This window comes from Saimiri boliviensis, chromosome 4 (assembly GCF_048565385.1).
Source record: "Saimiri boliviensis isolate mSaiBol1 chromosome 4, mSaiBol1.pri, whole genome shotgun sequence".
Classification (NCBI taxonomy): Eukaryota; Metazoa; Chordata; class Mammalia; order Primates; family Cebidae; genus Saimiri; species Saimiri boliviensis.
The window spans coordinates 166,447,045-166,474,046 of record NC_133452.1 but is presented as its reverse complement, the minus strand read 5'-3'; the positions used below and the strand labels follow the sequence as shown (position 1 = coordinate 166,474,046).

At 46.5% G+C, this 27,002-nt stretch overlaps 1 protein-coding gene, 1 non-coding gene and 1 pseudogene across 2 annotated transcripts; 2 read left to right on the top strand and 1 right to left on the bottom strand.

Moving 5' to 3' along the window:
• Positions 1-25,598, top strand: TRIM27 (tripartite motif containing 27). The gene is made up of 8 exons (XM_039462654.2): positions 1-723; positions 2,228-2,323; positions 6,357-6,587; positions 16,836-16,858; positions 19,102-19,217; positions 19,342-19,374; positions 21,097-21,123; positions 23,965-25,598. Exons 1-8 carry the CDS (start codon positions 277-279, stop codon positions 24,558-24,560), a joined length of 1,569 nt encoding a protein of 522 aa, XP_039318588.1. The 5' UTR covers positions 1-276; the 3' UTR covers positions 24,561-25,598.
• On the top strand, positions 7,275-7,403 carry LOC120361198 (small nucleolar RNA SNORA11). The gene has a single exon (XR_005577542.1). It is a non-coding gene; the product is annotated as a small nucleolar RNA SNORA11 (small nucleolar RNA).
• Positions 9,906-10,006, bottom strand: LOC120361186 (U6 spliceosomal RNA; annotated as a pseudogene).
• Positions 25,599-27,002: the final 1,404 nt, after the last annotated feature.

The following is a 27,002-nucleotide window of genomic DNA, read 5'->3' as shown; positions in this document are numbered from 1 at the left end:
CGCGGACGCCGGGACCCGCTCGGACGCGGCCACGTTGTGTTGCGCGCTTGCCGCGCCTGGCCTTGGGCTTCTGCCCCTCGACGACCCGGCCCTGACCCGGAGCGTGTTCGCGCCTTCATCCGGGGCCCGGGCGCGGGGAGCGGCGCGGCCATCTCGAGTCTTCGCGGCGCGGGCCCGTCTGGCGAGGCGCCGCCCTCCGCCCGCCCCGCGCCTCCCGGGAACTGCGACCGGAGAGCGCGGGAGAGTTGGGCGCGGCGCGGAGCTCGGCCGGGGCCCATGCCCGTGCGCCCCGCAGGCCCCGCCATGGCGTCCGCGAGCGTGGCCGAGTGCCTGCAGCAGGAGACCACCTGCCCCGTGTGCCTGCAGTACTTCTGCGAGCCCATGATGCTGGACTGCGGACACAACATCTGCGGCGCGTGCCTGGCGCGCTGCTGGGGCGCGGCGGAGACCAACGTGTCGTGCCCGCAGTGCCGGGAGACCTTCCCGCAGCGGCACCTGCGGCCCAACCGCCACCTGGCCAACGTCACCCAGCTGGTGAAGCAGCTGCGCTCCGAGCGGCCGGCGGGCCCGGGCGGGGAGATGGGCGCGTGCGAGAAGCACCGCGAGCCGCTGAAGCTGTACTGCGAGCAGGACCAGACGCCCATCTGCGTGGTGTGCGACCGCTCCCGCGAGCACCGCGGACACAGCGTGCTGCCGCTCGAGGAGGCCGTGGAGGGCTTCAAGGTGAGCTGGGGGCGCGGGCGGCGGACAAAGGGAGGGGGGGAGCCCAGGGCGTCCCTTTTCCGCCCAGAAAATGGCTGAGCCGGACGTGGGGCTGGTTCGCAGCCGTCATTTCCTCCCCGTGCGCCCCGGAGCCTCCGCGCTGGGATCGGGAGGAAAACCTGTGGCTGGCGAAGAAGCCACAAGTCCCCCCACCCCCACTCCCCTCGCTCCGTTTGCCCCCGAGTTTCCTACCTCTCGGGCGCGTTGTACACGGAGACCTTTAGACAGAATGAAGGAAGCGCATACAACCCGCGCACATCCACGAGCTGGGAACACGCTCCGCTCCCACCGGTTCGCAGACAAAAACGCGCTCAGACGTTAGCTGACTAACGGCCATTCCTTAGTCTCTAAGCGTTTCTCTAACACTTCCGTGCAGTCTGCCCTGCTCTGGAAGCTCACAGAAAATAACAGCTCTTTGCTGCTTGAGTGAGTCGTTTAACCACTCTGGGACCCAGGAGGTAACACAGTTATGAGGAAGAATGTGGAATCATAGGACGCACGGAGCCCTCTGCTAACTGGCATAGCTGAACACTGACGTGGAGACAAAGTGCTACATATAAAACACTCGTAAGGCGACCTGCAAGGAGTCCGTGATACTGTGTATTTTTTGTATCTTGAGGGCTTCAGAAATGAATACACAATTAGGTCCGTGTTTAACTGTGAGTACATTCATGCGTAATCACTTAACATTAATGGACCTTTCAGCTATGTTATTTCACTCCCTGGTGATACATCTTGAGCAGGTTGGGAAGATGGTGTTTGCCCATGTCACACATGAGGAAAACAAGTCACTTTCGCAGTATGCTTGTGAGGAAAAGCTCCAGTACCACACAACTCTCAGCCTCCTGCTCCAGCCACATTTCCGCTAAGTCATGCAATATCCGACCAGGGACAGGTAGATGACTCATTGTTTAAGATAGACACAAATAGGCCTGACGCAGTAGCTCAGTGGTTGAAGCGACAGGCTGCTCATATAGACACAAAGTGCCAGAGGCGAGGCTTGATGGCCCCTATGCCCTGGTGTTAATCTTGTGGGTGGCACTGTGGCCTGAGGACAGGCACCAGCTAGGGACTTGGCATCGGGTGTGTGGATTCCATCTGTGATAAGAATGACCATGCTGTTGGGTGAGGTGGCTCACACCTGTAATCCTGGCACTTTGGGCGGCCGAGGCAGACAGATCACAAGGTCGGGAATTTGAGACTTGCCTGACTAACTTGGTAAAAACCATTTCTACTCAAAGAACAGATAGCTGGGTGCGGTGACACGTTCCTGTAGGCCCAGCTACTCGGGAGGCTGAGGCAGGAGAATTCCGGAGGTGGAGGTTGCAGTGAGCTGAGATTGCTCCACTGCACTCCAGCCTGGATGACAGAGTGAGACTCCATCTGGGGGGTGGGGGGAGGGATGATCATGCTGATGCTAAGGTCAACTTAATTTTGAACTGCCCATTTGTTTTGTTTTTCTCAGGAGCAGATCCAGAACCAGCTGGACCATCTTAAAAGAGTGAAAGATTTAAAGAAGAGACGTCGGGCCCAGGGGGAACAGGCACGAGCTGAACTCTTGGTAAGGGTTGTTGGAATTCACAGTCGCTTCTGCGGGTGCTCCCCTATTCTGTAGAGCTGATGTTACTTCCCTTAAACTTCTCCAGCAAGTCAACCAGAACTTGTAGGTACAGGTGGATCAACCGCACATGACAGGGAGAACTCATCCTGAGAACTGAGAGATTCCCTTACTTTTGGGGAAAGGATGGAGGAGCCTTGTTTGGAACCCCTGGAAACCAGACCTGTCAATAAAGTTTAAACTGCTAACTGCATAGACCACGGTTTATTGTTGCCGAAACTGAGATAGATAAAATTATTGGGTACAGTTAGCTTCCTTTGGTACCATTCTGCAGACAAGTGCTTGTAGAGGGTTTTATAAGGCCCACTGTTGCTTCTCTCTGGGTTATTCTCCTTGACAGTGCCTTAATTAAGAAGTTTTTACTCTGTTCTCTTCTTCCAGTCTTAAGGCCTTGACAAGTGGCTGATGTGTTAATTCATGATAGCGGTATTTAGGATTTTTTTTTTTTTTTTAGACAGGGCCTCACACTGTCACCAATGCAATGGCGAGGTTTCGGCTCACTGCAACCTCTGTCTCCCAATTCAAGCAATTCTCCCACTTCAGCCTCCCAGGTAGCGGGGCCTACAGCCATTGTGCCAACACACCCAGCTAATTTTTGTATTTCTAGTAGCGATGGGATTTCACCATGCTGACCAGGCTGGTCTTGAACTCCTAACCTGGAGTGATCCACCTGCCTCATCCTCCCAAAGTGGGTTTACAGGTGTGAGCCACTGCACCCAGCCAGGAGTTTTGTTTTGAAAAGAAAAAAACCAACAAAAAGTACAGAGACATTTGTAAAATGCATTTTTATATTATAACATTTTTTAATACCACCTAGGTGTTTAACAGTGTTTTTGGAACAATAAATAAAACATGACAAATCTCCATTGAGTAGAGGTATTTCTATCTGAAAAATAAAATCCCAGACTAGTAGAGTCTAGCATCCTTTTGTCAGTCCTGGCAGGGTGCAGTAAATAACTTTTGGACAAGGAACTCATTCCCATGGAGTCCTGAGATCCCACCACTTGCTCTGCCCACACGGTGCACTGAGACTTCAGCTCTCCTTGAAAATAGGTCTGATGGATGGAGAATCTTCTCAGTGAGCCTGAGTGGACTCAGGTCATTGTCCACATGATGGTATCCTCTGTGGGAGGATTATCCAGGGGGAGAAAAGCCCTTCTCTGAGCATCTGGGCAGCTGGACATGCTTCTAGGCTCAATTTCAAAGATGGAGTCATACAGCCTCTCTGGACCTCGGTTGCTCATATGTGAAGTGAGTACGTTGGACTAGATTCATAAGGCTAGTACTGCGTTTCTGTCCTCTGCAATGGTGTGTGGGTATTTATTTGGCTGTCTTCAGAAAACTCGAGCGATTGGAGAGGTTGGGGCAGGCATGCTAAGTGTCTTACAATGCAAGAAACAGTCCCATGCCAGGCAGAATTGTCCTGCCAAGGTGCCAGTAGCACCCACTTTGAGAAACACTGCATTAGTTGATATTTAAGGATTGTTTCAGCCTTCTTTGTTTCTAAGAAGTTCAGCTCGTGCCTGTTATTTTGTAGCCGGGCGCGGTGGCTCAAGCCTGTAATCCCAGCACTTTGGGAGGCTGAGGCGGGTGGATCACAAGGTCAAGAGATCGAGACCATCCTGGTCAACATGGTGAAACCCTGTCTCTAATAAAAATAAAAAAAAAAATTAGCTGGGCATGGTGGCATGTGCCTGTAATTCCATCTACTCAGGAGGCTGAGGCAGGAGAATTGCCTGAACCCAGGAGGCGGAGGTTGCAGTGAGCCGAGCCTGGGTAACAAGAGCGAAACTCCGTCTCAAAGAATAAAAAAAAAAAAGAAAGATTATTTTGTGTAGTTTATGTCTTTGAAAGAATTACCCAGCTCATATGAAGTATGACTTTTGGAAAGGATTTATAAACAAAGACATGTCCATGGGGCGTGTCTAATATGGGTGACTAGAGGGATGGTCAGTGGGGGAAGGCTCTTGGGAGAAGCTGGGTTTAGAACAGACGTTGCCAATTTTTCTTTTTTTCTTTTTTTTTTTTTTTTGAGACGGAGTTTTGCTCTTGTTGCCCAGGCTGGAGTGCAATGGCACATTCTCGGCTCACCGCAACCTCCGCCTCCTGGGTTCAAGCAATTCTCCTGTCTCATCCTCCCAAGTAGCTGGGATTACAGGCAAGTGCCACCACGTCCGGCTAATTTTTTTTGTATTTTTAGTAGAGACGGGGTTTCACCATGTTGGCCAAGGTGGTCTCGATCTCACCCTCCTAGGCCTCCCAAAGTGCTGGGATTACAGGCGTGAGCCACCGCGTCCGGCCTGCCGGTTTTTCTAAAAAGGATTAGGTAGTGAATGTTTCTGGCTTTGCAGGCTATATGGACTCTGCCACAGCTGATTAGTTCTGTTGTAGCTCAGCTCAAAAGCAGCCATTGTCAGTACATAAATGCAGGGCATGGCTGTGTCCAGTACGACTTCGCTTGATTTCTTTGGAGCTTGTTGCTGGCTCCTTGTTTAGAACAAAACTTTTTTTTTTTTTTTTTTTTTTTTTGAGACGGAGTTTCGCCCTTGTTACCCAGGCTGGAGTGCAATGGCGCGATCTCGGCTCACCACAGCCTCCGCCTCCTGGGTTCAGGCAATTCTCCTGCCTCAGCCTCCGGAGTAGCTGGGATTACAGGCACGCGCCACCATGCTCAGCTAATTTTTTGCACCATTAGTAGAGATGGGGTTTCACCATGTTGACCAGGATGGTCTCGATCTCTTGACCTCATGATCCACCCACCTCGGCCTCCCAAAGTGCTGGGATTACAGGCTTGAGCCACCGCGCCAGGCTAGAACAAAACTTTTAAATAGAGACCTGCTGGTGATGGGGGTGGCTGAAGAAAGAAAGACAGTAAGTTGGCCAGGCACACTGGCTCACGCCTGTAATCCCTGCACTTTGGGAGGCCAAGGCGGGTGGATCCCAAGGTCAAGAGATCGAGACCATCCTGGCCAACATGGTGAAACCCCGTCTCTACTAAAGTACAAAAATTAGCCAGGCGTTTGGCATGCGCCTGTCGTCCCAGCCACTTGGGAGGCTGAGGTGGAGGAATCGCTTGAACCAGGAGGCAGAGGTTGCAGTGAGCCAAGACTGCACCACTGTGCTTCCAGCCTGGCGACAGAGCAAGACTCCGTCTCCAAAAAAAAAAAAGACAGTAAGTTATGGCAAACAAATGAGCACCAAGAGGAAACCATAGGGAAACCACCTCTTTCCCACCCCAAGCTAGAGACAGCATTTTGTGAACACCCGTGAAAGACAGGTCGAGGATATGGGTTATATATGAAGGGAAATTGGGCAAGGAACCGTCCTCCGTAGGGCACATATCTGACCCTGTCCCTTTCCCGTGTGACAATATTTCATGCCTCCCAGTTGCGATAGAGGCTGCCAGGCAAGGTGTGACAAAGTCTCAGTTTTTCTGATCTTTTCCCTCAACATTCATGTGCTGCAGCCAGAGAGCACCGTTTGCTTTCTCTCCCCACTCTTTTGCCTGTGCCATTTCTTCTGCCTGGAAAGGCTTCCTGCTTGTTGCCTGTGTGGTGGACTCTTGTTCATCCCATAAGCACTGAAATTGCTTCCATGAAGATGGTACCAGTTTCTTTCATTACAAGCTGTCACCCTATCTTTAATTACCTTACCATGACTACGTGTATCACATGAACCTGACTCACTTCTCTGAGTTACTTGAGAATAAGGATTTTGTCTTAATAGTCACTGGGGTAACTCAGTTCCTTGCCATTATATATCCAGTCAGTAAAGACTGGCAAGAATGAGTTAGCTCTGTGCTTCTTTTGTTTGTTTGTTTGTTTGTTTGTTTTCAGTCATTCTAAGGTTTAATTCAAGTGCATTGTGCTTGTTTCATCCGTGATGAGGTCTTGCGGTAGGTGGCCAGCGGAGAAATGTGAAGGCCCTAGAAATGAGCCATTTTTCTCTTTACTGCCTTTTCCTGTCGTCTGCACAGAGCCTAACCCAGATGGAAAGGGAGAAGATTGTTTGGGAGTTTGAGCAGCTGTATCACTCCTTAAAGGAGCATGAGTATCGCCTCCTGGCCCGCCTTGAGGAGCTGGACTTGGCCATCTACAATAGCATCAATGGTGCCATCACCCAGTTCTCCTGCAACATCTCCCACCTCAGTGGCCTGATCGCTCAGCTGGAAGAGAAGCAGCAGCAGCCCACCAGGGAACTCCTGCAGGTAAGGGTTACCGAGCTCTGCCAGAGCAGTGTCCACTGAAATTAGCCTCCCTTCTTCCTTTGCCAAGTAGTATCCAGGATGCCCTGTCTTCGTGTTAACTCTCAGGAATAGCAAGAGTTTGCCACACTCTGCATTGTGCACTGTGGAAGGAAACTATGTACGCTAGAAGTTCTGGTTGGCACAGCTTGGATTAGTCAATTGCATTGTCTCAAGAGAATGGCAAAAAGAAGACCTGGTACTTGGGCCTGCTCAGCACTGACAGGTGGTCTGATTACAGGCAAGGCTCTCCACCTCATTGGGCCTCAGTGACCTCGTGTTAATAACGACGGGCTTAGACCACATGTCATTCACTCTCTTCACTCGAGTGTCTTGTAGTTTTAACATATGACTATGGCCACAAAACAGTGAGCACCTGAGCAGGAGTGGTTGGGGTCACTGAGAGGTCCTGTGGTGTAACCCTGGAGAGCTGCTGATGAAGCTGCACAGACTGACCCCAGCAAAGCCACACGGAATGAGCTAACGCTTGTCTGTCGTTCGCTCATTCCGTGCATATTATTTACTCTGTATGGGACACCATTCTAGGCCCTGGGATTAAGAGCTGAATAAACTATCCTGAATTATATTTTAGTGTGGCGATCGGACAGTTTTTATAGGTATTGATAAAAGCCATTAAAATTTTATGATGGCGAGGTGTGCTCAGAGCAGGGGGCCTGAAGAATGGCTCCTCTGTTTATAACACACCCAACAGGAATCTGGAGTCATTGTGATGAGAAGCATGAAGCTTGTGGCTTCCCTACAAACAAATGCTCTACATGTGGAAAAAAAAAAAATCGATGATGGCATAAAGCAAGGGTCAGCAGATTATGGTCCATCACCTGTGTTTGTATGTCCTGGGCGATAAGTATGGTTTTTATATCGTTAAATAGGAAAAATCAGAGAAATTTTTTTTTTTCCCTTTTTCTTTTTCTTTTTCTTTTTTTCCTTTTTTTGAGATGAAGTCTAACTCTGTCCCCCAGGAGGGAGCACAGTGATGTGATCTCAGCTCACTGCAACCTCCGCCTCCTGGGCTCAAGCAATTCTCCTGCCTCAGCCTCTGGGTAGCTGGGATTACAGGTGCCCTTCACCACACCCAGCTAATTTTCATCTTTTTATTATAGATGGGGTTTCACCATGTTACCCAGGCTGGTCTTGAACTCTTGACCTCAAGTGATCCACCTGCCTCAGCCTCCCAATGTGCTGGGATTACAGGTGTGAGCCACTGCGCCCAGCCAAATGTATTTTATTATATGTGAAATTATATTAAATTTAAATTTAGTACTCATAAATTTTTATTGGAACTCAGCCGTGCTCATTTGTTTGTTATGTGTTGTCTATCATTGCTTTTCTGCTACACCAGCAGCGTTGAGTTGTAACAGAGATTATATGGCCCACAGAGTCTAAAATATTTACTGCTTGGCCTTTAAGAAAGATTACCAACCCTTGGTTTAGAATAATAAAAGACAGCTTGAACTGTAATGAACATCAGTGTTTGATGGGGAGAAAAGGAAGAATTTGCAAAGAGGACAGTTAGCCAGGGAGGTAGAATGTGGCCAGGCCTGTTTCAGGAAGGAGGGAGTGAACACCATAGTAATGCAATTGAGGTGAAATCGCATTACTATGAATTGCAAAGCTGATGCAAATTTGATTTAATAGCATGACCATTATTATGTAGACCTCATGTAGAACTGCCACAGTGGAATACTTGGGGCAGGAGCCATATTAGAGGGAGTTGAGCAGGGACCTGAACCGGAGACTGCACAAGTAGGTGACTGAGGAGAAGGGGGTGTCATAAAATACCTAGAGATGAGGCAGGATGATGGAGTTTTACCTGGAGTGGGAAAGGAGTCTGTGTTGTAAGGTTTCCAGGTGAGAGAGAGGGGACACTGAAGTCGCCAGAAACGATACACTGATGAACAGTGCGTGGTTCCTGAGAAGGCAGGTGGAAATTAGAACTAAAGTCTATGTGCCAGGAATTAGTTTCACGGGGTCTTCTGTTACATGGGAAGAAGTTACTGTTTGAGAGTATGGGAAAGTCACTTGGCCAGCGAGAACCAGGAGGAGTGCTTGGTCAGTGAACATCTATAGTGTAACCATTCCGTCCTGCGTCCTGTTGTGTAACTTTCTTATCAGCTTTGCTTTCTTAAATCTTGACTGCTGTGGCACAGGCACTGAGAAAGCAGTCTCATCCGGGATTAGGTTTTGCAAGATGGATTTGAGGGGTTTTTTCTTACTTTTTATTGTTGCTGTTTGAGACAGGGTCTCACTCTGAAACCAAGGTTGGAGTGCAGTGACATGATCATGGCTCACTGCAGCCTCAGTCTCCCCAGTAGCTGGGACTACAAGTGTCCACCACCATGCCTGGCTAATTTTTGTAATTTTTGTAGAGATGTAGTTTTGGCACGTTGCCTAGGCTGGTCTTTTTGTTTTTTTGAGATGGAGTTTCACTCTCGTTACCCAGGCTGGAGTGCAATGGCACGCGATCTCGGCTCACCGCAACCTCCGCCTCCTGGGTTCAGGCAATTCTCCTGCCTCAACCTCCTGAGTAGCTAGGATTACAGGCACGCGCCACCATGCCCAGCTAATGTTTTGTATTTTTAGTAGAGACGGGGTTTCACCATGTTGACCAGGATGGTCTCAATCTCTTGACCTCGTGATCCACCCACCTTGGCCTCCCAAAGTGCTGGGATTACAGGCTTGAGCCACCGTGCCTGGTGCCTAGGCTGGTCTTAAACTCCTGGGCTCAAGCAGTCCACCTGCCTCAGCCTCCCAAAGTGCTGGGATTACAAGCGTTAACTACCACATCCAGGCTTCTTCATTTTTTTTTTTTTTTTGATTGTAAAATATATCTAACTTAAATTTCACCGTTTTATAGTGTAAAATATATCTAACTTAAATTTCACCGTTTTATAGTGTAAAATCAGGCACAAAAGTGGCATTTAGTAAAGTTGTACAATTATCAACCATCTGGATCCAAAATGCTTTCACCACCCAAAAGGAAACCCCACATTATGAAGCAATCACTCCTCATTTCCTTCTACCCCTGACTCCTGGCTCTGTGGATTCGTCTATTCTACGTATTAGAGATGATTGAAATCATGCAATACATGGCCTTTTCCTTTCACTTCACATACTTCTTTAAAGGTTCATTCATACTGTAATATGTTTCAGTATTTTATTTCTTATTATGGATATATACTCTGTTTTGTTTATTCATCAGTCAACGGGTGTTTTGGTTGTTTGCATCTTTTGGCTATTATGAATAGTGCTGCTGTGAACATTAGAAGTTGAAAACAATTCACAAATTTGTGTGTTACCCTCATGCAGGAGCCATTAGTCTTCCCTGCATGGTTCTCATTTGAGGATATCTGCTGCTGAAGCAAGCATCATAATTAAGGCTTTAAAACTTTGGTGGGTTTTTTTGTTTGTCTGTTTTTTGGTTTTTGTTTTTTTGTTTTTTTTGAGACAGAGTTTCACTCTTGTTACCCAGACTGGAGTGCAATGGCGCAATCTTGGCTCACCGCAACCTCCGCCTCCTGGGTTCAGGCAATTCTCCTGCCTCAGCCTCCTGAGTAGCTGGGATTACAGGCACGCGCCACCATGCCCAGCTAATTTTTTGTATTTTTAGTGGAGACAGGGTTTCACCATGTTGACCAGGATGGTCTCGATCTCTTGACCTTGTGATCCACCCACCTCGGCCTCCCAAAGTGCTGGGATTACACGCTTGAGCCACCGCGCCTGGCCCGTTTTTTTTTTTGTTTTTGATTTTGGGTTTTTTTTTTTTTTTTGAGACAAGGCCTCATTCTGTTGCCCAGGCACAGTCATGCAGTGGCGGGATCTCGGCTCACTGTATCTTCCGCCTCCCAAGTTCAAGTGATTCTCCTGCCTCAGTCTCCTGAGTAGCTGGGATTACAGGCATGCACCACCACACCCGGCTAATTTTTATATTAGTAGAGATTCGGTTTCACCCTGTTGGCCAGAGTGGTCTCAAACTCCTGACCTCAGATGATCCACCTGCCTCAACCTCTGAAAGTGCTGGTATTATAGGGTGAGCCACTATGCCAGGCTAAAGCTTTTTTTTTTTTTTTTTTTTTTTTAAGAATATTTTTTAAACAAATAGCATGAAACTGAAGGTGGATGATGAGGAAGGTGGAGAAAGAAAGTCATATACTCAGTAAGGGAAGAGGGTCTCCATGAGCACTTCAAAAAGTGCTTATGTTGGAAGTCACTGGAAAAGCAAGCTAAATACTAATTAATGGGGCAATACTGGAGGCACTCCCATTGAGGGCAGAAGCAGCCAAGATGACATTTATCTCTATTATGTTAAATAGAGATAAATGTCATTTTATAGAGATAAATGTCATTTATCTCTATTTAACACTGCATCACAGGTTGTAACCAGTTCAGTTAGATAAAAGAATTACAGGCATAAAAATTGGGAAGGGAACCAAATGGAAATAAAACTATTTGAAGCAAAAAAAAAAATTGGGAAAAGTTAATATAGAGAAATCAGCAGCCTTCATATGCCAGATAATAGCCATTAGAAGACAGAAGAGAATATGCAGTTTCCACTTGCAAAAAAACCAAAAGTGATAAACTACCTGGGAATAAATCTATAAGAAATGTACAAAAGTCTGTGTGGAGAAAATTACAAAATATTCAAACATTCCTGAAAGACACAAAATAAACTTGAACAAATAGGTATCACTTATTCTTTGATAAGGCATCGTAAAAGCAAGTTGTCCTTGTTTTTTTCTTTTTTTCCTGTTACATGGATATATTGTATAGTGAAGTCTGGGCTTTCAGTGTAACCATCACCCATGTAGTGTTTAAAGTAGTTTCTCATCCCTTATCCCCCCCTTCCTACCCTTAGAATTACAATAAAAATATCGACAAGCTTTTTTTCTGGATCTCGACAAATTGATAGTCCACTTCAGTTAGAAAAAATAAGCACATAATAATAGCTGGGATAGGCTGGGCACAGTGGCTCATGCCTGTAATCCCAGCATTTTGGGAGGCCGAGGCAGGTGGATCTCCTGAGGTCAGGAGTTTGAGACCAGCCTGGCCAACGTGGTGAAACGTCATCTCTGCTAAAAATACAAAAATTAGCCGAATGTGGTGGCACATGCCTATAGTCCCAGCTACTTGGGAGGCTGAGGCAGGAGAATCACTTGAACCTAGGAGGCAGAGGTTGCAGTGAGCTGAGATCATGCCATTGCACTCCAGCCTGGGTGACAGAACAAGACTCAGTCTCAAAAAAAAAAAAAAAAAAAAAAAAAGCTGGGCTAGATCACTTGAGTTCAAGAGGTTGTGCCTGCAGTGACCTATGATTGTAGCACTGCACTCCGGCCTGGGCAACGGAGCAAGACTGTTTTTGTTTTTGTTTTTGTTGTTTTGTTTTTTCCTTGAGACGGAGTTTCACTCTTGCTGCCGAGGCTAGAGTGCAATGGCCCTATCTCGACTCACTGCAACCTCAACCTCCCAGGTTCAAGCGAATCTCGTGCCTCAGCCTCCTGAGTAGCTGGGATTACAGGCATGCGCCACCAAGCCTGACTAATTTTGTATGTTTAGTAGAGAGGGGTTTTCTGCATGTTGATCAGGCTGGTCTCAAACTCCTGACCTCAGGTGATCTGCCTGCCAGTCTTGGCTTTCCAAAGTGCTGGGATTAAAGACGTGAGCCACTGTGCCCAGCCTGACTCTGTTTTGTTTTTGTTTTTTTTTAAATAAAATAAGCCGGGCACGGTGGCTCAAGCCTGTAATCCCAGCACTTTGGGAGGCCGAGAAGGGTGGATCACGAGGTCAGGAGATGGAGACCATCCTGGTCAACATGGTGAAACCCCGTCTCTACTAAAAATACAAAAAATTGCCGGGCGCGGTGGCTCAAGCCTGTAATCCCAGCACTTTGGGAGGCCGAGACGGGTGGATCACGAGGTCAAGAGATCGAGACCATCCTGGTCAACATGGTGAAACCCCGTCTCTACTAATGGTGCAAAAAATTAGCTGAGCATGGTGGCGCGTGCCTGTAATCCCAGCTACTCCGGAGGCTGAGGCAGGAGAATTGCCTGAACCCAGGAGGCGGAGGTTGTGGTGAGCCGAGATCGCGCCATTGCACTCCAGCCTGGGTAACAAGAGCAAAACTCCGTCTCAAAAAAAAAAGAAAAAAAATACAAAAAATTGGCTGGGCATGGTGGCGCGTGCCTGTAATCCCAGCTACTCCGGAGGCTGAGGCAGGAGAATTGCCTGAAACCAGGAGGCAGAGGTTGCGGTGAGCCGAGATCGCGCCATTGTACTCCAACCTGGGTAACAAGAATGAAACTTCGTCTCAAAAAAAAAATAAATAAAATAAAATAAAATAAAATAGCTGGGCTACACTGAGAAAAAGGAGCTCTGAGGGAGAACTGGGCCTACTAGATTATTACGCCATATTTTAAAGCCTATGTAATTAAAGCAAGTGGTATTAGTACAAGAAAAAAAGCACACACACGTTGCAACCAGTCAAAAGATGGTATTAAATTGAAAGAAACTATTTGCCACAAATATCATAAATACAAATGATACTTCTAACATACAGAGACCTTTTAAAAATCAAGAAAGAAAAGACCCAAATTCTAGAGAAAAATAGATAAAAGACAGAAAGAGCCAAGTTCCAGAAGACGTAAGTTGGTCTGTGAACAGGTGAAAAAATGCTCAGCTATTCTTACAATAAGAGAAACGCAAACTACAACCACACTAAGATATCATTTCTTACCTGTTAGATTAGCAAAAATGTGGCCGGGCACGGTGGCTCACGCCTGTAATCCCAGCACTTTGGGAGGCCGAGGCGGGTGGATCACGAGGTCAAGAGACCGAGACCATCCTGGTCAACATGGTGAAACCCCGTCTCTACTAAAAATAGAAAAAATTAGCTGGGCATGGTGGCGGGTGCCTGTAATCCCAGCTACTCAGGAGGCTGAGGCAGGAGAATTGCCTGAACCCAGGAGGCGGAGGTTGCAGTGAGCCGAGATCGCGCCATTGCACTCCAACCGGGGTAACAAGAGCGAAACTCCGTCTCAAAAAAATAAAATAAAATAAAATAAAATAAATAAAAAATAAAAGAGAATAGCAAAAATGTTAAACTGAATACACTGTTGACGAAGTGTGGGAGGGATGCTCATACACCAGTGGGTGGTCGGGAATGCAAAATCCTAGGCCCTTTTGGAGGAGAATTTTGCAATGTTTAACAAAACTCTGTGTGTATGTGTACATATACACACACGGAATTTACGAAGAACTTTTCTAGGAAGGGTAGGGGAAGAAGAAATGAGGGGAGATTGATTAATGGGTGCAAATACACAGCTTGATAGAAGAAATAAGACCTAGAGATTGATAGGTCAGCAGGGTGGCTGTAGTTTACAAATCTATTTTATATTTCAAGATGACTAGAGGAGAATGATTGCAGTGCTTCTTGCATAAAGAAAAGGCAAATACTTTAGATGTGATGGATACCCCAGTTACACTGATTTCTTCACAAATTATGAGTGTGTTAAATCATGTTAAATTATCACATGTACTCCCAAAATACGTATGTCTGCTATGTATCAATAAATTTTTAAAAATCTAAGAATTTACTTTGAAAATATAACTAAGCATGAAAATGTTTGAGAATACATATGCACAAGATTACTTGCTGCAACGTTTTGTAATTGCAAAATATTGGAAATTAACTTTGAAACCTACGAGATTGTTTTAGTTAATTATGCACATAGACATGATAGAATATTATGCAAGTTTTAAAAAGAAAAAGAATGCTGCCTACGAACTGATATGGAGTGTTTTCCACTATGTATTGCTATGTGGAAAATACAAATGTAAAATAGAGAGTATGCTACTTTTTGTATATGAAAGCCAGGCATGGTGGCTTACGCCTATAATCCCAGCACTTTGGGAGGCCAAGGAGGGTGGATCACCTGAGGTCAGCAGTTCGAGACCAGCCTGGCCAAGATGGCGAAACCCCCATCTCTACTAAAAATACAAAAATTAAGCATGGTGGCATGTGCCTGTAGTCCCAGCTACTTGGGAGGCTGAGGCAGGAGAATCGCTTGAATCCCGGAGGCAGAGGTTGCGGTGAGATAAGATTGCGACACTACTCCAGCCTGGGCAACAGAGTGAGACTCCGTCTCAAATTAAAAAAAAGAAGGGAGAATTAGAAAATACAGGTATCTGCTTTATTTATTTATTTATTTTGAGACAGAGTTTCGCTCTTATTACCCAGGCTGGAGTGCAATGGCGCAATCTCAGCTCACCGCAACCTCCACCTCCTGGGTTCAAGCAATTCTCCTGCCTCAGCCTCCTGAGTAGCTGGGATTACAGGCACGCATCACCATGCCCAGCTAATTTTTGTATTTTTAGTAGAGACGGGGTTTCACCATGTTGACCAGGATGGTCTCGATCTCTCAACCTCATGATCCACCCGCCTCGGCCTCCCAAAGTGCTGGGATTATAGGCATGAGCCACCGCGCCTGGCCTAGGTATCTGCTTATTTTTACAGTGGAGACGAAATATAAACTGGGAAAAAATGGGGAGGGGAGAATGAGATGGGAAGGGATAGAGGAGGAGCGACAAGGACACTAGCCAAGTCTAAGACATTTGGGGGCACTGAAATAAGAACAGCAATGGATTATAACTCATTGAATAAAATAATCTGAGTTCATGGTAATAAAAAAGCAAAATTCTTCTGTTAGAATGTCAACTAAATCAGAATTTTGAAGTTAGAAAAATGACCACTTGGCGTTAACTCACACAAAAATGATCAATGCATGCTACGTCTAAGCGGGGAAGTTTGATGAGTACCGGAAGTATCACAGATTACTTACTGCTTACAAAAGATAAAATAGTGACTGTACAGTGATTAAAATTAGTATTACCAGTAAGGGCCGAGCAAATACTGTGTACCTTTAGAAAGACACAACATATACTAGTCAAAGATGGTACAAGCCGGATTTAGTCATGAGGCAGATATCTGACAAACTTAAAGGGAGGGACATTCTATGCAGTAATGGGCTTGTATTAAACAGTGCCCTGTCATGAAGATGAAGCAGTGCTGAGAAACTGCTCCAGTTGAAGACACGTGTCATATCAAGCATGATGGCGTGTGCCTCTGGTTCTAGATGCGTGGTGGCAGAATTGCTTGAGCCCAGGCGTTTGAGACCAGCCTGGACAACATAGTGAGACCTGACCTTTACAAAAACATGTAGAAATAGCTAGATGTTGAGAGGTGCTTCTGTAGCCCTAGCTAATTGAGAAGCCGAGGCAGAGGATCACTTGAGCCCAGGAGGTCGAGGCTGCAGTGAACTGTGATCGTGCCACTGTACTCCAGCCTGGACAACAGAACAGGGCTCATCTCTATAGAAATATATAAAATATAAATTAATTATAATAAAATAATCTTGTTTTTATGGTTGTGTTAGTAAAATAACAATGATTAAAAATTAAAATGTACACATTATAACTAAGTGAAATGAATGATCCTGGTTTACCCAAGGGGGTAGGGTGGGACAGCTGTAAACAACATTACTGAAGTGGGGTGTGGTGGCTCACTCCTGTAATGCCAGCACTTTGGGAGGCCAAGGTGGGTGGATCATGAGGTCAGGAGTACAAGATCAGCCTGGTTAACATGGTGAAACTCCATCTCTACTAAAAATACAAAAATTAGTCGGGTGTGGTGGCGTGCACATGTATTCCCAGCTACTCGGGGCTAAGGCAGGAGAATCACTTGAACCCGGGAAGGCAGAGGGTACAGTGAGCTGAGGTCACGCCATTGCACTCCAGCCTGGGTGACAGCAGAACTTTGCCTCAAAAAAAATAGGAGTATACAGGAGTTCTTCTCTTTGTGCTAACAGCTTTTCTGTGTATTTGACCTTATTTCATAATGAAAAGAAAGCAAGCTGGACAGGTAGGCACGTTGAGGTCCAAGGGAAGGATGCCTGAGTTAGTAAATTTAAATCCGGAGGTCCTTGAGCAGTGGCTGGTGGGTACAGGAGGAGGGTGTGGGAAATGCTGCCATGGCAAATACCGTGCAGCTCGCTTTTCTCTGCCTGCTTTTCAGCTCCTCAGGACTGAGTTATGCTCCAGCGATCCTTGCCTCCTCTCCCAGGAGAGCCAGCCTATAGCTGGGTTTTCAGCAGACATCTGTGAAATGACTTCTCATGGTTCTGTTTCTTGTTTCTCTTACAGGACATCGGGGACACACTGAGCAGGTAACGTTTTCTGTGTCCCTAGTGTTAAAGATCACATAGGAGAAGACTGTCCCCCGCACATTGGTAAATCCTGAAAGGAGCCCTGAGCCTGAGAATGGGCGTCTTATCAAATTGACGTATCCCTGAAGAGAGTCACTAGTATACAAAGAATTCCATGAACCACAGCTCTCAGTAAAATCGAGGGAGTGGGGCATTCACGTGGGTGGCTGCTGGTGGATTAGGGGTGTGAGGACACTTCCATGGAGAAGTGTGGCCTTACCGGGACCTGGGCTGAGTATAAGGGTAGTTTATGATTGTTGCTTCCTACACATTTCACAGTGCTTTCCCCCTTCATTGTCTCTCTCTTTTCTTTTTTCTATAATGGGGGAAATAAGGCCTAATAAAGGTGTGACTGACCTAGATTTACATAATTACTGATGAGCCACCTGGATTCTGGCTCTTATTCTTGCTATTCTCTATGTACCATCAAAAAGAAAGTGAGGAAGAGCTCCCTGGCAGCTGGACATGACCAGACGGGGAGAGCTTGAAGGGGGCGGTAAGCCAGGGCAGAATTGTATTTGCAGGACAGGTGACTAGGCGAGTAGGATGGGCCCTGGGAAGCTAAAGTCTGGTGCAGGAGTGCCTTCAGGTGGAGACTGACTTAGAGGGAGCTGTACTTTGAAGGTGATTAAGACCCTGAGTGGTGAAACCCCCTAAAGCAAAATAGAGCTTGACCGTGGGGGAGCATGTAAAGATACGGGAGAGGGCCTCATCGATGGGGCTGGGAGGCCTGTGTTGATAGAATCACGTTGTTGGAATTGAGGTTCCTGAGGGACCCTAAGACGGAGAGATGGAGTTCATGCTAGTCCCAGCCACATGACCCAAGCAGATACTCCTGTTACCTGCTACTTTATGATGCCAGTCTAGCTCCGACCTAACATACGCAGTTAGCTCCCTCAGACCATAGCAGTTTGTGACATTAAAGATTGAATTTGGCTGTATAAGATAGAAAACCCAAAATTTTATTGGCTTAAGGCTTAAACATAATAAAATATTTTCTTACCATAAAAGAAATGTGCAGGCTGGGCGCAGTGGCTCAACCTGTAATCCCAGCATTTTGGGAGGCGGAGGCAGGTGGATCCCCTGAGGTCAGGAGTTTGAGACCAGCCTGGCCATTATGATGAAATGCCGTCTCTACTAAAAATACAAAAATTAGCCAGCCATGGTGGTACCTGCCAGTAATCCCAGCTACTGGGGAGGCTGAGGCAGGAGAATTGCTTGAACTTGGGTGGTGGAGGTTGCAGTGAGCTGAGATTGCACTACTGCACTCCAGCCTGGGTGACAGAGCCAGACTCTGTCTCAGAAAAAGAGAAATGTGTGGGTAGGTAGCCTGTGGCTAGTATGGTAACTCAGCGATCCTTAGAGACTCAGGTTTCTTCGCATTCACTGTTCTACCATCCTGAGCTGTGGTTCTCGTAGAGTCCACAGTAGCTGGTAGAATGCCAGCCAACAGGAATGAAATAAGTCACATGACGTTACTTTTTCTTCTTTTTTCTTTTTTGTAGAGGCAAGTTCTCATGTTGCCTAGGCTGGTCTTAAACTCCTAGCCTCAAAGCAATTCTCCCACCTCAGCCTCCCAAAGTGTTGGGATTGCAGGCATGAGCCACTGTTCCTGGTCATGTTACTTTTTTAAGCAGACTTCTCAAAACACCATGAGATACATCTTACCTCTCATAGGCCATAACTCAGTCACAAGGTCACATGTAGCTATGAAGGACTGGGCAGCTGTGAGCCATTAAAGGTGGAAGGTGGTGGAACGGGTATTGGGTAGCCAACTGGCAGTCTTTGCCATAGACATCCTTGCAGGGCGAGGGAATTGGGTATTGTCCCCCACAGTGCCTTTCTCTCTGAACATGTCAGTCTCTCCGTATTTGGGAACCTGAGAATTCGGGGTAATTGCCCACCATAAATATCAAAGATTGTTTTCCAGCAAAGTCAGCCTCATATGTAATTCAGTAAATCGTTTTGGATACTCAATATTTGGAAAGCTGTGAGCTACCTGCTGTGGGAGATACAAGAATGACTACAATATCTACCTTATTTTGGTCTAGAGGATCATAGCCCAGGAAGAGACGGTGGGAAAAGGTGTCGGGGCTGGTTTCAAAGACTGTCCATCTGTGCTGGACAGTTTAGCTTAGGTGGTCCTGGTTCTTGGAAGGTCATGGAATTGGGGGAAATAATTTACTCATGTTTTTTCAATTTAGGGCTGAAAGAATCAGGATTCCTGAACCTTGGATCACTCCTCCAGATTTGCAAGAGAAAATCCACATTTTTGCCCAAAAATGTCTATTCTTGACGGAGGGGCTAAAGCAGTTCACAGGTAACGTGTGGAGAGATTCGTGAGGTAGACAGATTTATACTCAATGTCTGCATATTCCCTGAAAGGAAATATTTTCCAGCCAGATAGTGGGATGCAAACTGAATATTTTGTTTTCTTTTCCTAGAAAAAATGCAGTCTGATATGGAGAAAATCCAAGGTAAATTTGTCTACCTCCTGGGCTTTTGATGTAAAGTTGCTTGGAAAGAACATCTGCACTGAAAGTGAGAAAAATAGGATAAGGCTCTACCCATTGGCCAGCCTTCCCTGATGTTTCACATCTTCCCTGTGGCCTCAATTTTCTCAATTAACAGTCTGTTAAGTGTATTTAGTCAGTTCTCAATCTGCATTGATGGAGGCAAAAAAAATCAGCCATCCAGAATTAATCCACAATTGATTTGTATTCAGGAAAGAGTATAAACAAAACCTATCCTGGTTACATTTCACTTGAGCCAGTATTTATCATTGTGATTTACGGAGTTCCTACTGCTTGTGGGCACAAGTGCCAGCTCCGGCAGGAGGAACCGAGCCACCCTGACAGGCAGTCAGGAGTCGGGCCGCCTTGGCTCTCTGGGCCCGGCTCTACCACTTAGTAAGGATTCTACGGGTAGTTTCCTCATTGTAACATAAGAGCAATAATAGTTCTTTCCTCCTAAGATAGAAGAATAGGGTTACATTTCTAACACTTGTAGAATACAACCTGAAACATAATAAGTCCTATATGTATAGTTTTTTTTTTTTGAGACGGAGTTTTCGCTCTTGTTACCCAGGCTGGAGTGCAATGGCGCGTTCTCGGCTCACCGCAACCTCCACCTCCTGGGTTCAGGCAATTCTCCTGCCTCAGCCTCCTGAGTAGCTGGGATTACAGGCGTGTGCCACCATGCCCAGCTAATTTTTTGTATTTTTAGTAGAGACGGGGTTTCACCATGTTGATCAGGATGGTCTCCATCTCTTGACCTCGTGATCCACCCGCCTCGGCCTCCCAAAGTGCTGGGATTACAGGCGTGAGCCACCGCGCCCAGCTATGTATGTTTATTAAATAAAGTGTTCTAGGCATTTGGAGAAGTTTTTGCAAATCTAAATTTTTCTCCTCACGATCCACGTTCAGTAAAGAGTTGGCCATATATTGAATTCTAAAATTCCTGGGCAGTCTGGTGGATTCTGAAATCCTTAAATGTAGGTAAACCCTTTTCTTAATTATTCCAAATTACAAGCCCCCATAATCTTTGATAATTTTCTGTAATGTATATGCTGAGCTCTAATTTGCATTGCACCTGCTCAGATAGATACTCTGGGGGCATCTGGTAACATAGATTTAGCAGATACATGTCCTCTGCAAGCAAGACAAATGGGGAGAAACTGCAGTTGGTACAGCGGATAATACCAGACGTGGTTAGTTCAGGCATGACATTCCTTGATCTGGGTCTGTCTTCTTTTCTTGCCACGTAAAAGGCTTAGTGGGATCTGCTTCGCCTTATAAAGGAACGGTCATGTTTGCCCTGGAGTGTCAGTGTCACTTGAGCCATTCAGCTCTCAGACGTTCGTGTGTGATGTGAGGTTGGAACTGCGTTTTCCTCTGCAGGGCCGGCTGACTCACTAGGGCGTAGCACTCTTGGTTTGGGCTCCGTTTGATCTCATGTTCCACCAGTCTCAGGCTTGTGGTTTTCCCTCTACTCAAGGTTCCCAGTCTGTCTCCCCTTCAAGCTTTTGGTTGGATGGTAGAGCCATAGAGCATACGGAAAAATCAGTGCCTGACTGACAGCAGAGTTCTGGGGTTTCTAGAGGAGACCACTGCTTTATGATGACTAACCAGAGCTCCTTCATTTATGTATTTCCTGGAAACACTCATCACTTTTGTAACTTTTCTCATTTGTTCTTTCAGAATTAAGAGAGGCTCAATTATACTCAGGTAGGTGATGAGAGACAAAACCATATTAGGGTAAGGAGTAAAAATCCTTGGGAACCCAACTGCCAGTATGAATGATTTTGGAAATGGCTTAAATTGGATTTTTTAGGTTACATGTATAAAGATCCACAGAAATCCGCAGTTGTTTCTGTGTTTATAACTTTGTCAGAGCTGAAGCCATAGGGTAAGATCAACCTCAGGTGTTGAAGAAGGATTACAGGGCGGAAACTGCAGTTCCCCAAAAGCAGAACAGAGCTGGTGCGCAACTGCACCGCTCTGCATGCCCAGCTTCGGGGTCAAACCATGGTGTGTGACAGGCAGGACTGACTGAGCTCCAGTCTGAGTGCTAGAGAGAGTCTAGGAGTCTTGTGTCATCCCATTACTGTGCCTCAGGGCAAAGTGTGAAACTGCTCTTCCTCTCAACCATTTTCACCCTACGGTAGAGCCTGGGAAAATTTAACCTTGCAGGAGTCCTCAGATCAAAGGTGTATTCGTCCCACAGTCACAGCCGCCTTCTGTTCTGAAGCGTCCTCTTCATACAGTGGATCTGCAGTCCTTGGTGCGCACTGGCTCTGATCCTTATTTAATTCTTTCCGCGAGTATTTTCCTGAGTACCTCGCTTGTGTCCTGCGCTGCCTGACATTGTGCAGGGTATTTCAGAGGAGCAGAAGAGCCTACGGCATCCTACTCTTGGGGTTTACGTTGTCTGTCTGGAAGTGTACACGTGGCACAAGCACGAGGTAGGCAGCTGTCGTAGGCAGATTATTGAACCAGGAACTGAGTTGCTGGGGTTCTTGGTTACCTCTGCCAGTTGCCTGTCTTCTGTAGCAGTCAAAATTTGTGGGCCTAAATTTCTGAGAGGTAATATTTGGTAATCTTCCTCCTGAACAAGATGCGGAGTGCAAATGAGAGAATACGTCATTGCCTTTATTTATTTATTTTAATTTTTAACATTTTTATTACTCAGTTTAGAGGCGGGTTCTCTGTTGCCCAGGCTGGTATTCAGTGGCGTGGTCATAGCTCACTGCAGCCTCAGACTCCTGGGTTCAAGTGATCCTCCTGCCTCAGCTTTCTGAGTAGCTGGGATTATAAGCATGCACCACCATGCTTGCCTAATTTACTTTTATTTTTCGTAGAGACAGGGTCTCACTATGCTTCCCAGACTGGTCTCAAACTCATGTAGGCAAGCAGTCCTCTTGCCTCAGCTTCCCCAAGTGCTGAGATTACAGACATGAGCCACACACCCAGCCCGTATCAGTGCTTCTGAAGCGAGAAAAAACTTGATAGCAAGATGCTGTGATACTAAATGCCAGAGGAGATGACATGGGTCATACACAGTTTAGATTTCAGAACAGGAAGGTTTTAATGGCCTAGGGAGATGGAGGAAAACTTGGAGGATGTGTATCTTGCACTGGACATTAGAAGAAGAAGAATAGGGCTTGGATGTGCAGAGTAAAAATCTTCTAGAATGGATAAAAGAGTGATTTGGGCTGAGTGTAGTGGCTCACACTGTACTCCTAACACTTTGGGCAGCCAAAATGAGAGGATTGCTTGAGTCCAGGAGATCAAGTCTATAGTGAGCCATGATTATGCCACTGCACTACAGTCTGGGTGACAGAGTGAGACTTCATCTCAAAAAATAAAAAGTAAAAGAAATGTTAAAAAAGAGTGATTTGAAAGGTGAGCATACTGATACAGGTTCCCAGTTCCTTGTCCACAGTTCTAAAATCCCAAATCTCTCAAAGCCGAAAGTGTTGTCATTATTTTGTAGGAAATCAAAACCTGAAATTATGTGGCACTATTTAGAGTCTCCTTCATGATGTAAATATTCATGGATCTCGAAGCAGACCTATTCATATTTCATTATAGAATACTGTGCCACGCCAGGCCCAGTGGCTTACGCCTGTAATCCCAGCACTTTGGGAGGCCGAGGCGGGTAGATCACGAGGTCGAGAGATCGAAACCATCCTGGTCAACATGATGAAACCCCGTCTCTACTAAAAATAGAAAAAATCGGCTGGGCATGGTGGCCCGTGCCTGTAATCCCAGCTACTTGGGAGGCTGAGGCAGGAGAATTGCCTGAACCCAGGAGGCGGAGGTTGCGGTGAGCCGAGATCACGCCATGGCACTCCAGCCTGGGTAACAAGAGCGAAACTCCATCTCAAAAAAAAAAAAAAAAAAGAATACTGTGCCAGACCCTGCCTGTCTAAAACCTGTAATATTCCGAATTCTGTGAAACTTTGGGCCCCCGAAGTTTTCAGAATAAGGGATGGTGAGCACGTAAGAAAACCTCAGTTCGGTGTATCTGCCAGGCACAGTGGCTCACATCTGTAATCCCATTGTTTTGGGAGGTTGAGGTAGGAGGATTGCTTGGGGCCAAGAGTTTAAGACCATCCTGGACAACAGAGTGAGACCCCCATCTCTGCAAAAAGTTTTTAAAAATTAGCCAGGGTGGTAGTGCACGCCTGTGGCGCCAGGTACTTGGGAGTCTTCGGCAGGAGGATCCTCTGAGCCCAGGAATTTGGGGTTACAAGGAACTGTGACCATACCACTGCACTCCAGCCTGGGCATCAGAGCAAGACCCTATCTCTTAAACTCAGTTCGTAATGGATGTTGTGGCTTCAGATGTGAAAGCAAGCTGTGGGGCTAAAATTCAGTACTTTAAGTGTATCCTGGTAACCAGCTAATCCAAGCTGTCGTTTTTGAAATGTGAAATTTAGAATATATTTTAAATAAAATGAGCGCAGCCTCTCGTGGGAAGCTCATGTTCTTGGGGAGGTGGAAGAAGGCTGGGTGGAGTAGGCTTTCCTGGCCCGCAGCTCACTCCTCTTTGTGTCTCCACAGTGGACGTGACTCTGGACCCAGACACAGCCTACCCCAGCCTGATCCTCTCTGACAATCTGCGGCAAGTCCGGTACAGCTACCTCCAGCAGGACCTGCCTGACAACCCCGAGCGGTTCAATCTGTTTCCCTGTGTCTTGGGCTCTCCATGCTTCATCGCTGGGAGACATTATTGGGAGGTAGAGGTGGGAGATAAAGCCAAGTGGACCATAGGTGTCTGTGAAGACTCAGTGTGCAGAAAAGGCGGAGTAACCTCAGCCCCCCAGAACGGATTCTGGGCAGTGTCCTTGTGGTATGGGAAAGAATACTGGGCTCTTACCTCCCCAATGACTGCCCTCCCCCTGCGGACCCCTCTCCAGCGGGTGGGGATTTTCTTGGACTATGATGCTGGTGAGGTCTCCTTCTACAACGTGACAGAGAGGTGTCACACCTTCACTTTCTCTCATGCTACCTTTTGTGGTCCTGTGCGGCCCTACTTCAGCCTGAGTTACTCAGGAGGGAAAAGCGCAGCTCCTCTGATCATCTGCCCCATGAGTGGGATAGATGGGTTTTCTGGCCATGTTGGGAATCACGGTCATTCCATGGAGACGTCCCCTTGAGGTGAATTCAGGCCAAAAGGCCTGTTGGCTGAAATCCCACGCCAGGCACGAGACATCTTGTTGCCTTGCCACACCCCGTCACGGGTGGGTCTCCTTACCACGTTCCACACCCTTGCAGTGGGAGACAGGATGTCCATGTTCTCCACCTCCCTCTTCCCTCCATGCAGATTGTGAGATGCCATGAGGCGTATCCAGAAGTCCGCCTCCAGTGTGTCACACTTTGTGGTTTTACACTTGATGGAGGGGATGAAGAGTATGAATAATCTTTGGATTTGGAGAGCCATTCAAGATACTCACACCTTCTTGGCTCAGCCTGGTTTCCTCTGGTTCAGCCCTACATAATGATCACGGCTATTGGCTGTCATTCTGGGCTAGGGCTCCTTTCTGACAGCCTAGACTGGAACAAGGCCCTATCCGCACGGCTCCCTTTCTCCTGGTTTTTCCACCTGGGAACAGTACCTTTGCCCTGATTCCCAACCTGCCATAGTTTTACTAACTCCATTAAAGAAGCCTATATGTGTTTTGGTTAGTTACAGTTCTTTTACAATAATGGTGGGTAATGGCCCCACCTCTGTTAGGAGATAATGTTCTAATCAATGTCTCTGCCTTTGTATCTTTTCTGAGGGCTTTGCTCCATTCGTTCTAATGAGAGGTGTATTCTAATCTAGTGCTGGGTGCATGTCATCCAGGCTAATACTCTGCCCAGCTCCATTTGCTGTTACTAGACCCTTAGCAGTCACATTTGTGGACTGATGGTCGGTCATACACCATCCCTGAAAGGATGCCGGGACAGTCTTCCAGGGATTCATTGACCTCTTACCTCTTTTTCTCCATTTCTTTTGGGGGATGGGGAAATTGACCTTTCTAAAGTGCGTATCAAGGGGCAGCTCCATCCCCACAGCCACTGGAACTTGAGACACTCTGAAGTCAGAAGGCTGGGGCGGATCACTTCCAGCAAGCCCCAGTGGTGGTTCTCAGTTGTGCTTCTCTTTGGGTACATGCTCCTCTGTTTAAAAATAAAGTGAATATGGATGTTTATGTTGTTGCTTTCTGGGTGTTGGTCGGATGGGGTTCAGATGTTGGAATGCGTGTGGGGAGGAAATGGTTAATGCTGTTGCTTTCCCAGATGGGTCCAAAAATTCCATTCTGGCCAACAGTTTACTTCAAACTGGAAAATAAAACCACTTTCTAGGGACCTTGTCACTATGTTCTAATGGTGCTAAGAAAGTAGTGTTGGACAGCTATCGGCCACAGTTCTTATACTGGTTAATCCTGTAGTTTTACTAGGAGAGTATTTTTCTCAATTCCTTTTTGTAAATACTGTGCCAGGCATTGGATTTCCACGGCTGAGGTTCATGTATTGATGATAGTGTATCCTAATTCTTCATTTATTCATCAGGTTTTAAGGGAAACAATAGAACCAGGGCTATAGAAAGCAGCTGCCATGAGGCTAGGTTAGCTTTTGCTGAATACTGTGAGATCTACATGTATATGGTAATATATATACAGGTACATAAATACTATTTTTTTTTTTTTTTTTTTTTTTTTTTTGAGATGGAGTTTCGCTGTTGTTACCCAGGCTGGAGTGCAATGGCGCGATCTCGGCTCACCGCAACCTCCGCCTCCTGGGTTCAGGCAATTCTCCTGCCTCAGCCTCCTGAGTAGCTGGGATTACAGGCACGCGCCACCATGCCCGGCTAATTTTTTGTATTTTTAGTAGAGACAGGGTTTCACCATGTTGACCAGGATGATCTCGATCTCTCGACCTTGTGATCCACCCGCCTCGGCCTCCCAAAGTGCTGGGATTACAGGCGTGAGCCACCGCGCCCGGCCATAAATACTATTAACAACCAGAGCAGTGCTTGGCACACCATATGAAGAGCTTTATGCGCAGCAACTTATTTAATGCTCATGATAACTTTATCAAGTGTGTACTACTTTTACTTTACAGATAAAGAAAAAACAGCAGAGAGGGTAAATGACTTATCCAAGATAACACAGCTAGGAAGCAGCAGAGCCAGGATTCAAACTGAGGTAGAACACATGACCACACTATATAGATGATGCTTTCTGCATAGAAGAGGCAGAGCAGAGACTGGAAGCCTTGGAGTACCAGTCCATTGACCCAGAAGTCTACCTTATGACAGTGTCTACTCTAAACTCAAGGATCTGCAACTGGAAAATGGGGTGAAGAGTCCTATTCAAAATCACCTTCCACTTAATTTAGTCAGTTGGGGCGGGGAGCAAGAATAAAGGCTCACTAAGAGGACACCTCGCATCAGTCCAAGGAAACATGCTCTTGGGATGGACCTTTGGTTCTTGCTGCCCACTGATAGAGCTGTGTCCAAGCTACTTAAGAGAATCCCACACTGGGTCTATTTTAGTCCCAGGAGACCTAGTGCTTTAGGTGCAGCATCTTAACTGCACTTTTATTGACAGCAT

Bases quoted from the DNA above. Each gene is read 5' to 3' on its own strand.
- TRIM27 (XM_039462654.2), top strand. From the start codon at position 277: ATGCCCGTGCGCCCCGCAGGCCCCGCCATGGCGTCCGCGAGCGTGGCC. The intron at 2,324-6,356 runs GTAAGGGTTGTT...TCGTCTGCACAG, and splicing joins AGGCACGAGCTGAACTCTTG to AGCCTAACCCAGATGGAAAG. The intron at 19,375-21,096 runs GTAAATTTGTCT...TTGTTCTTTCAG, and splicing joins TGATATGGAGAAAATCCAAG to AATTAAGAGAGGCTCAATTA.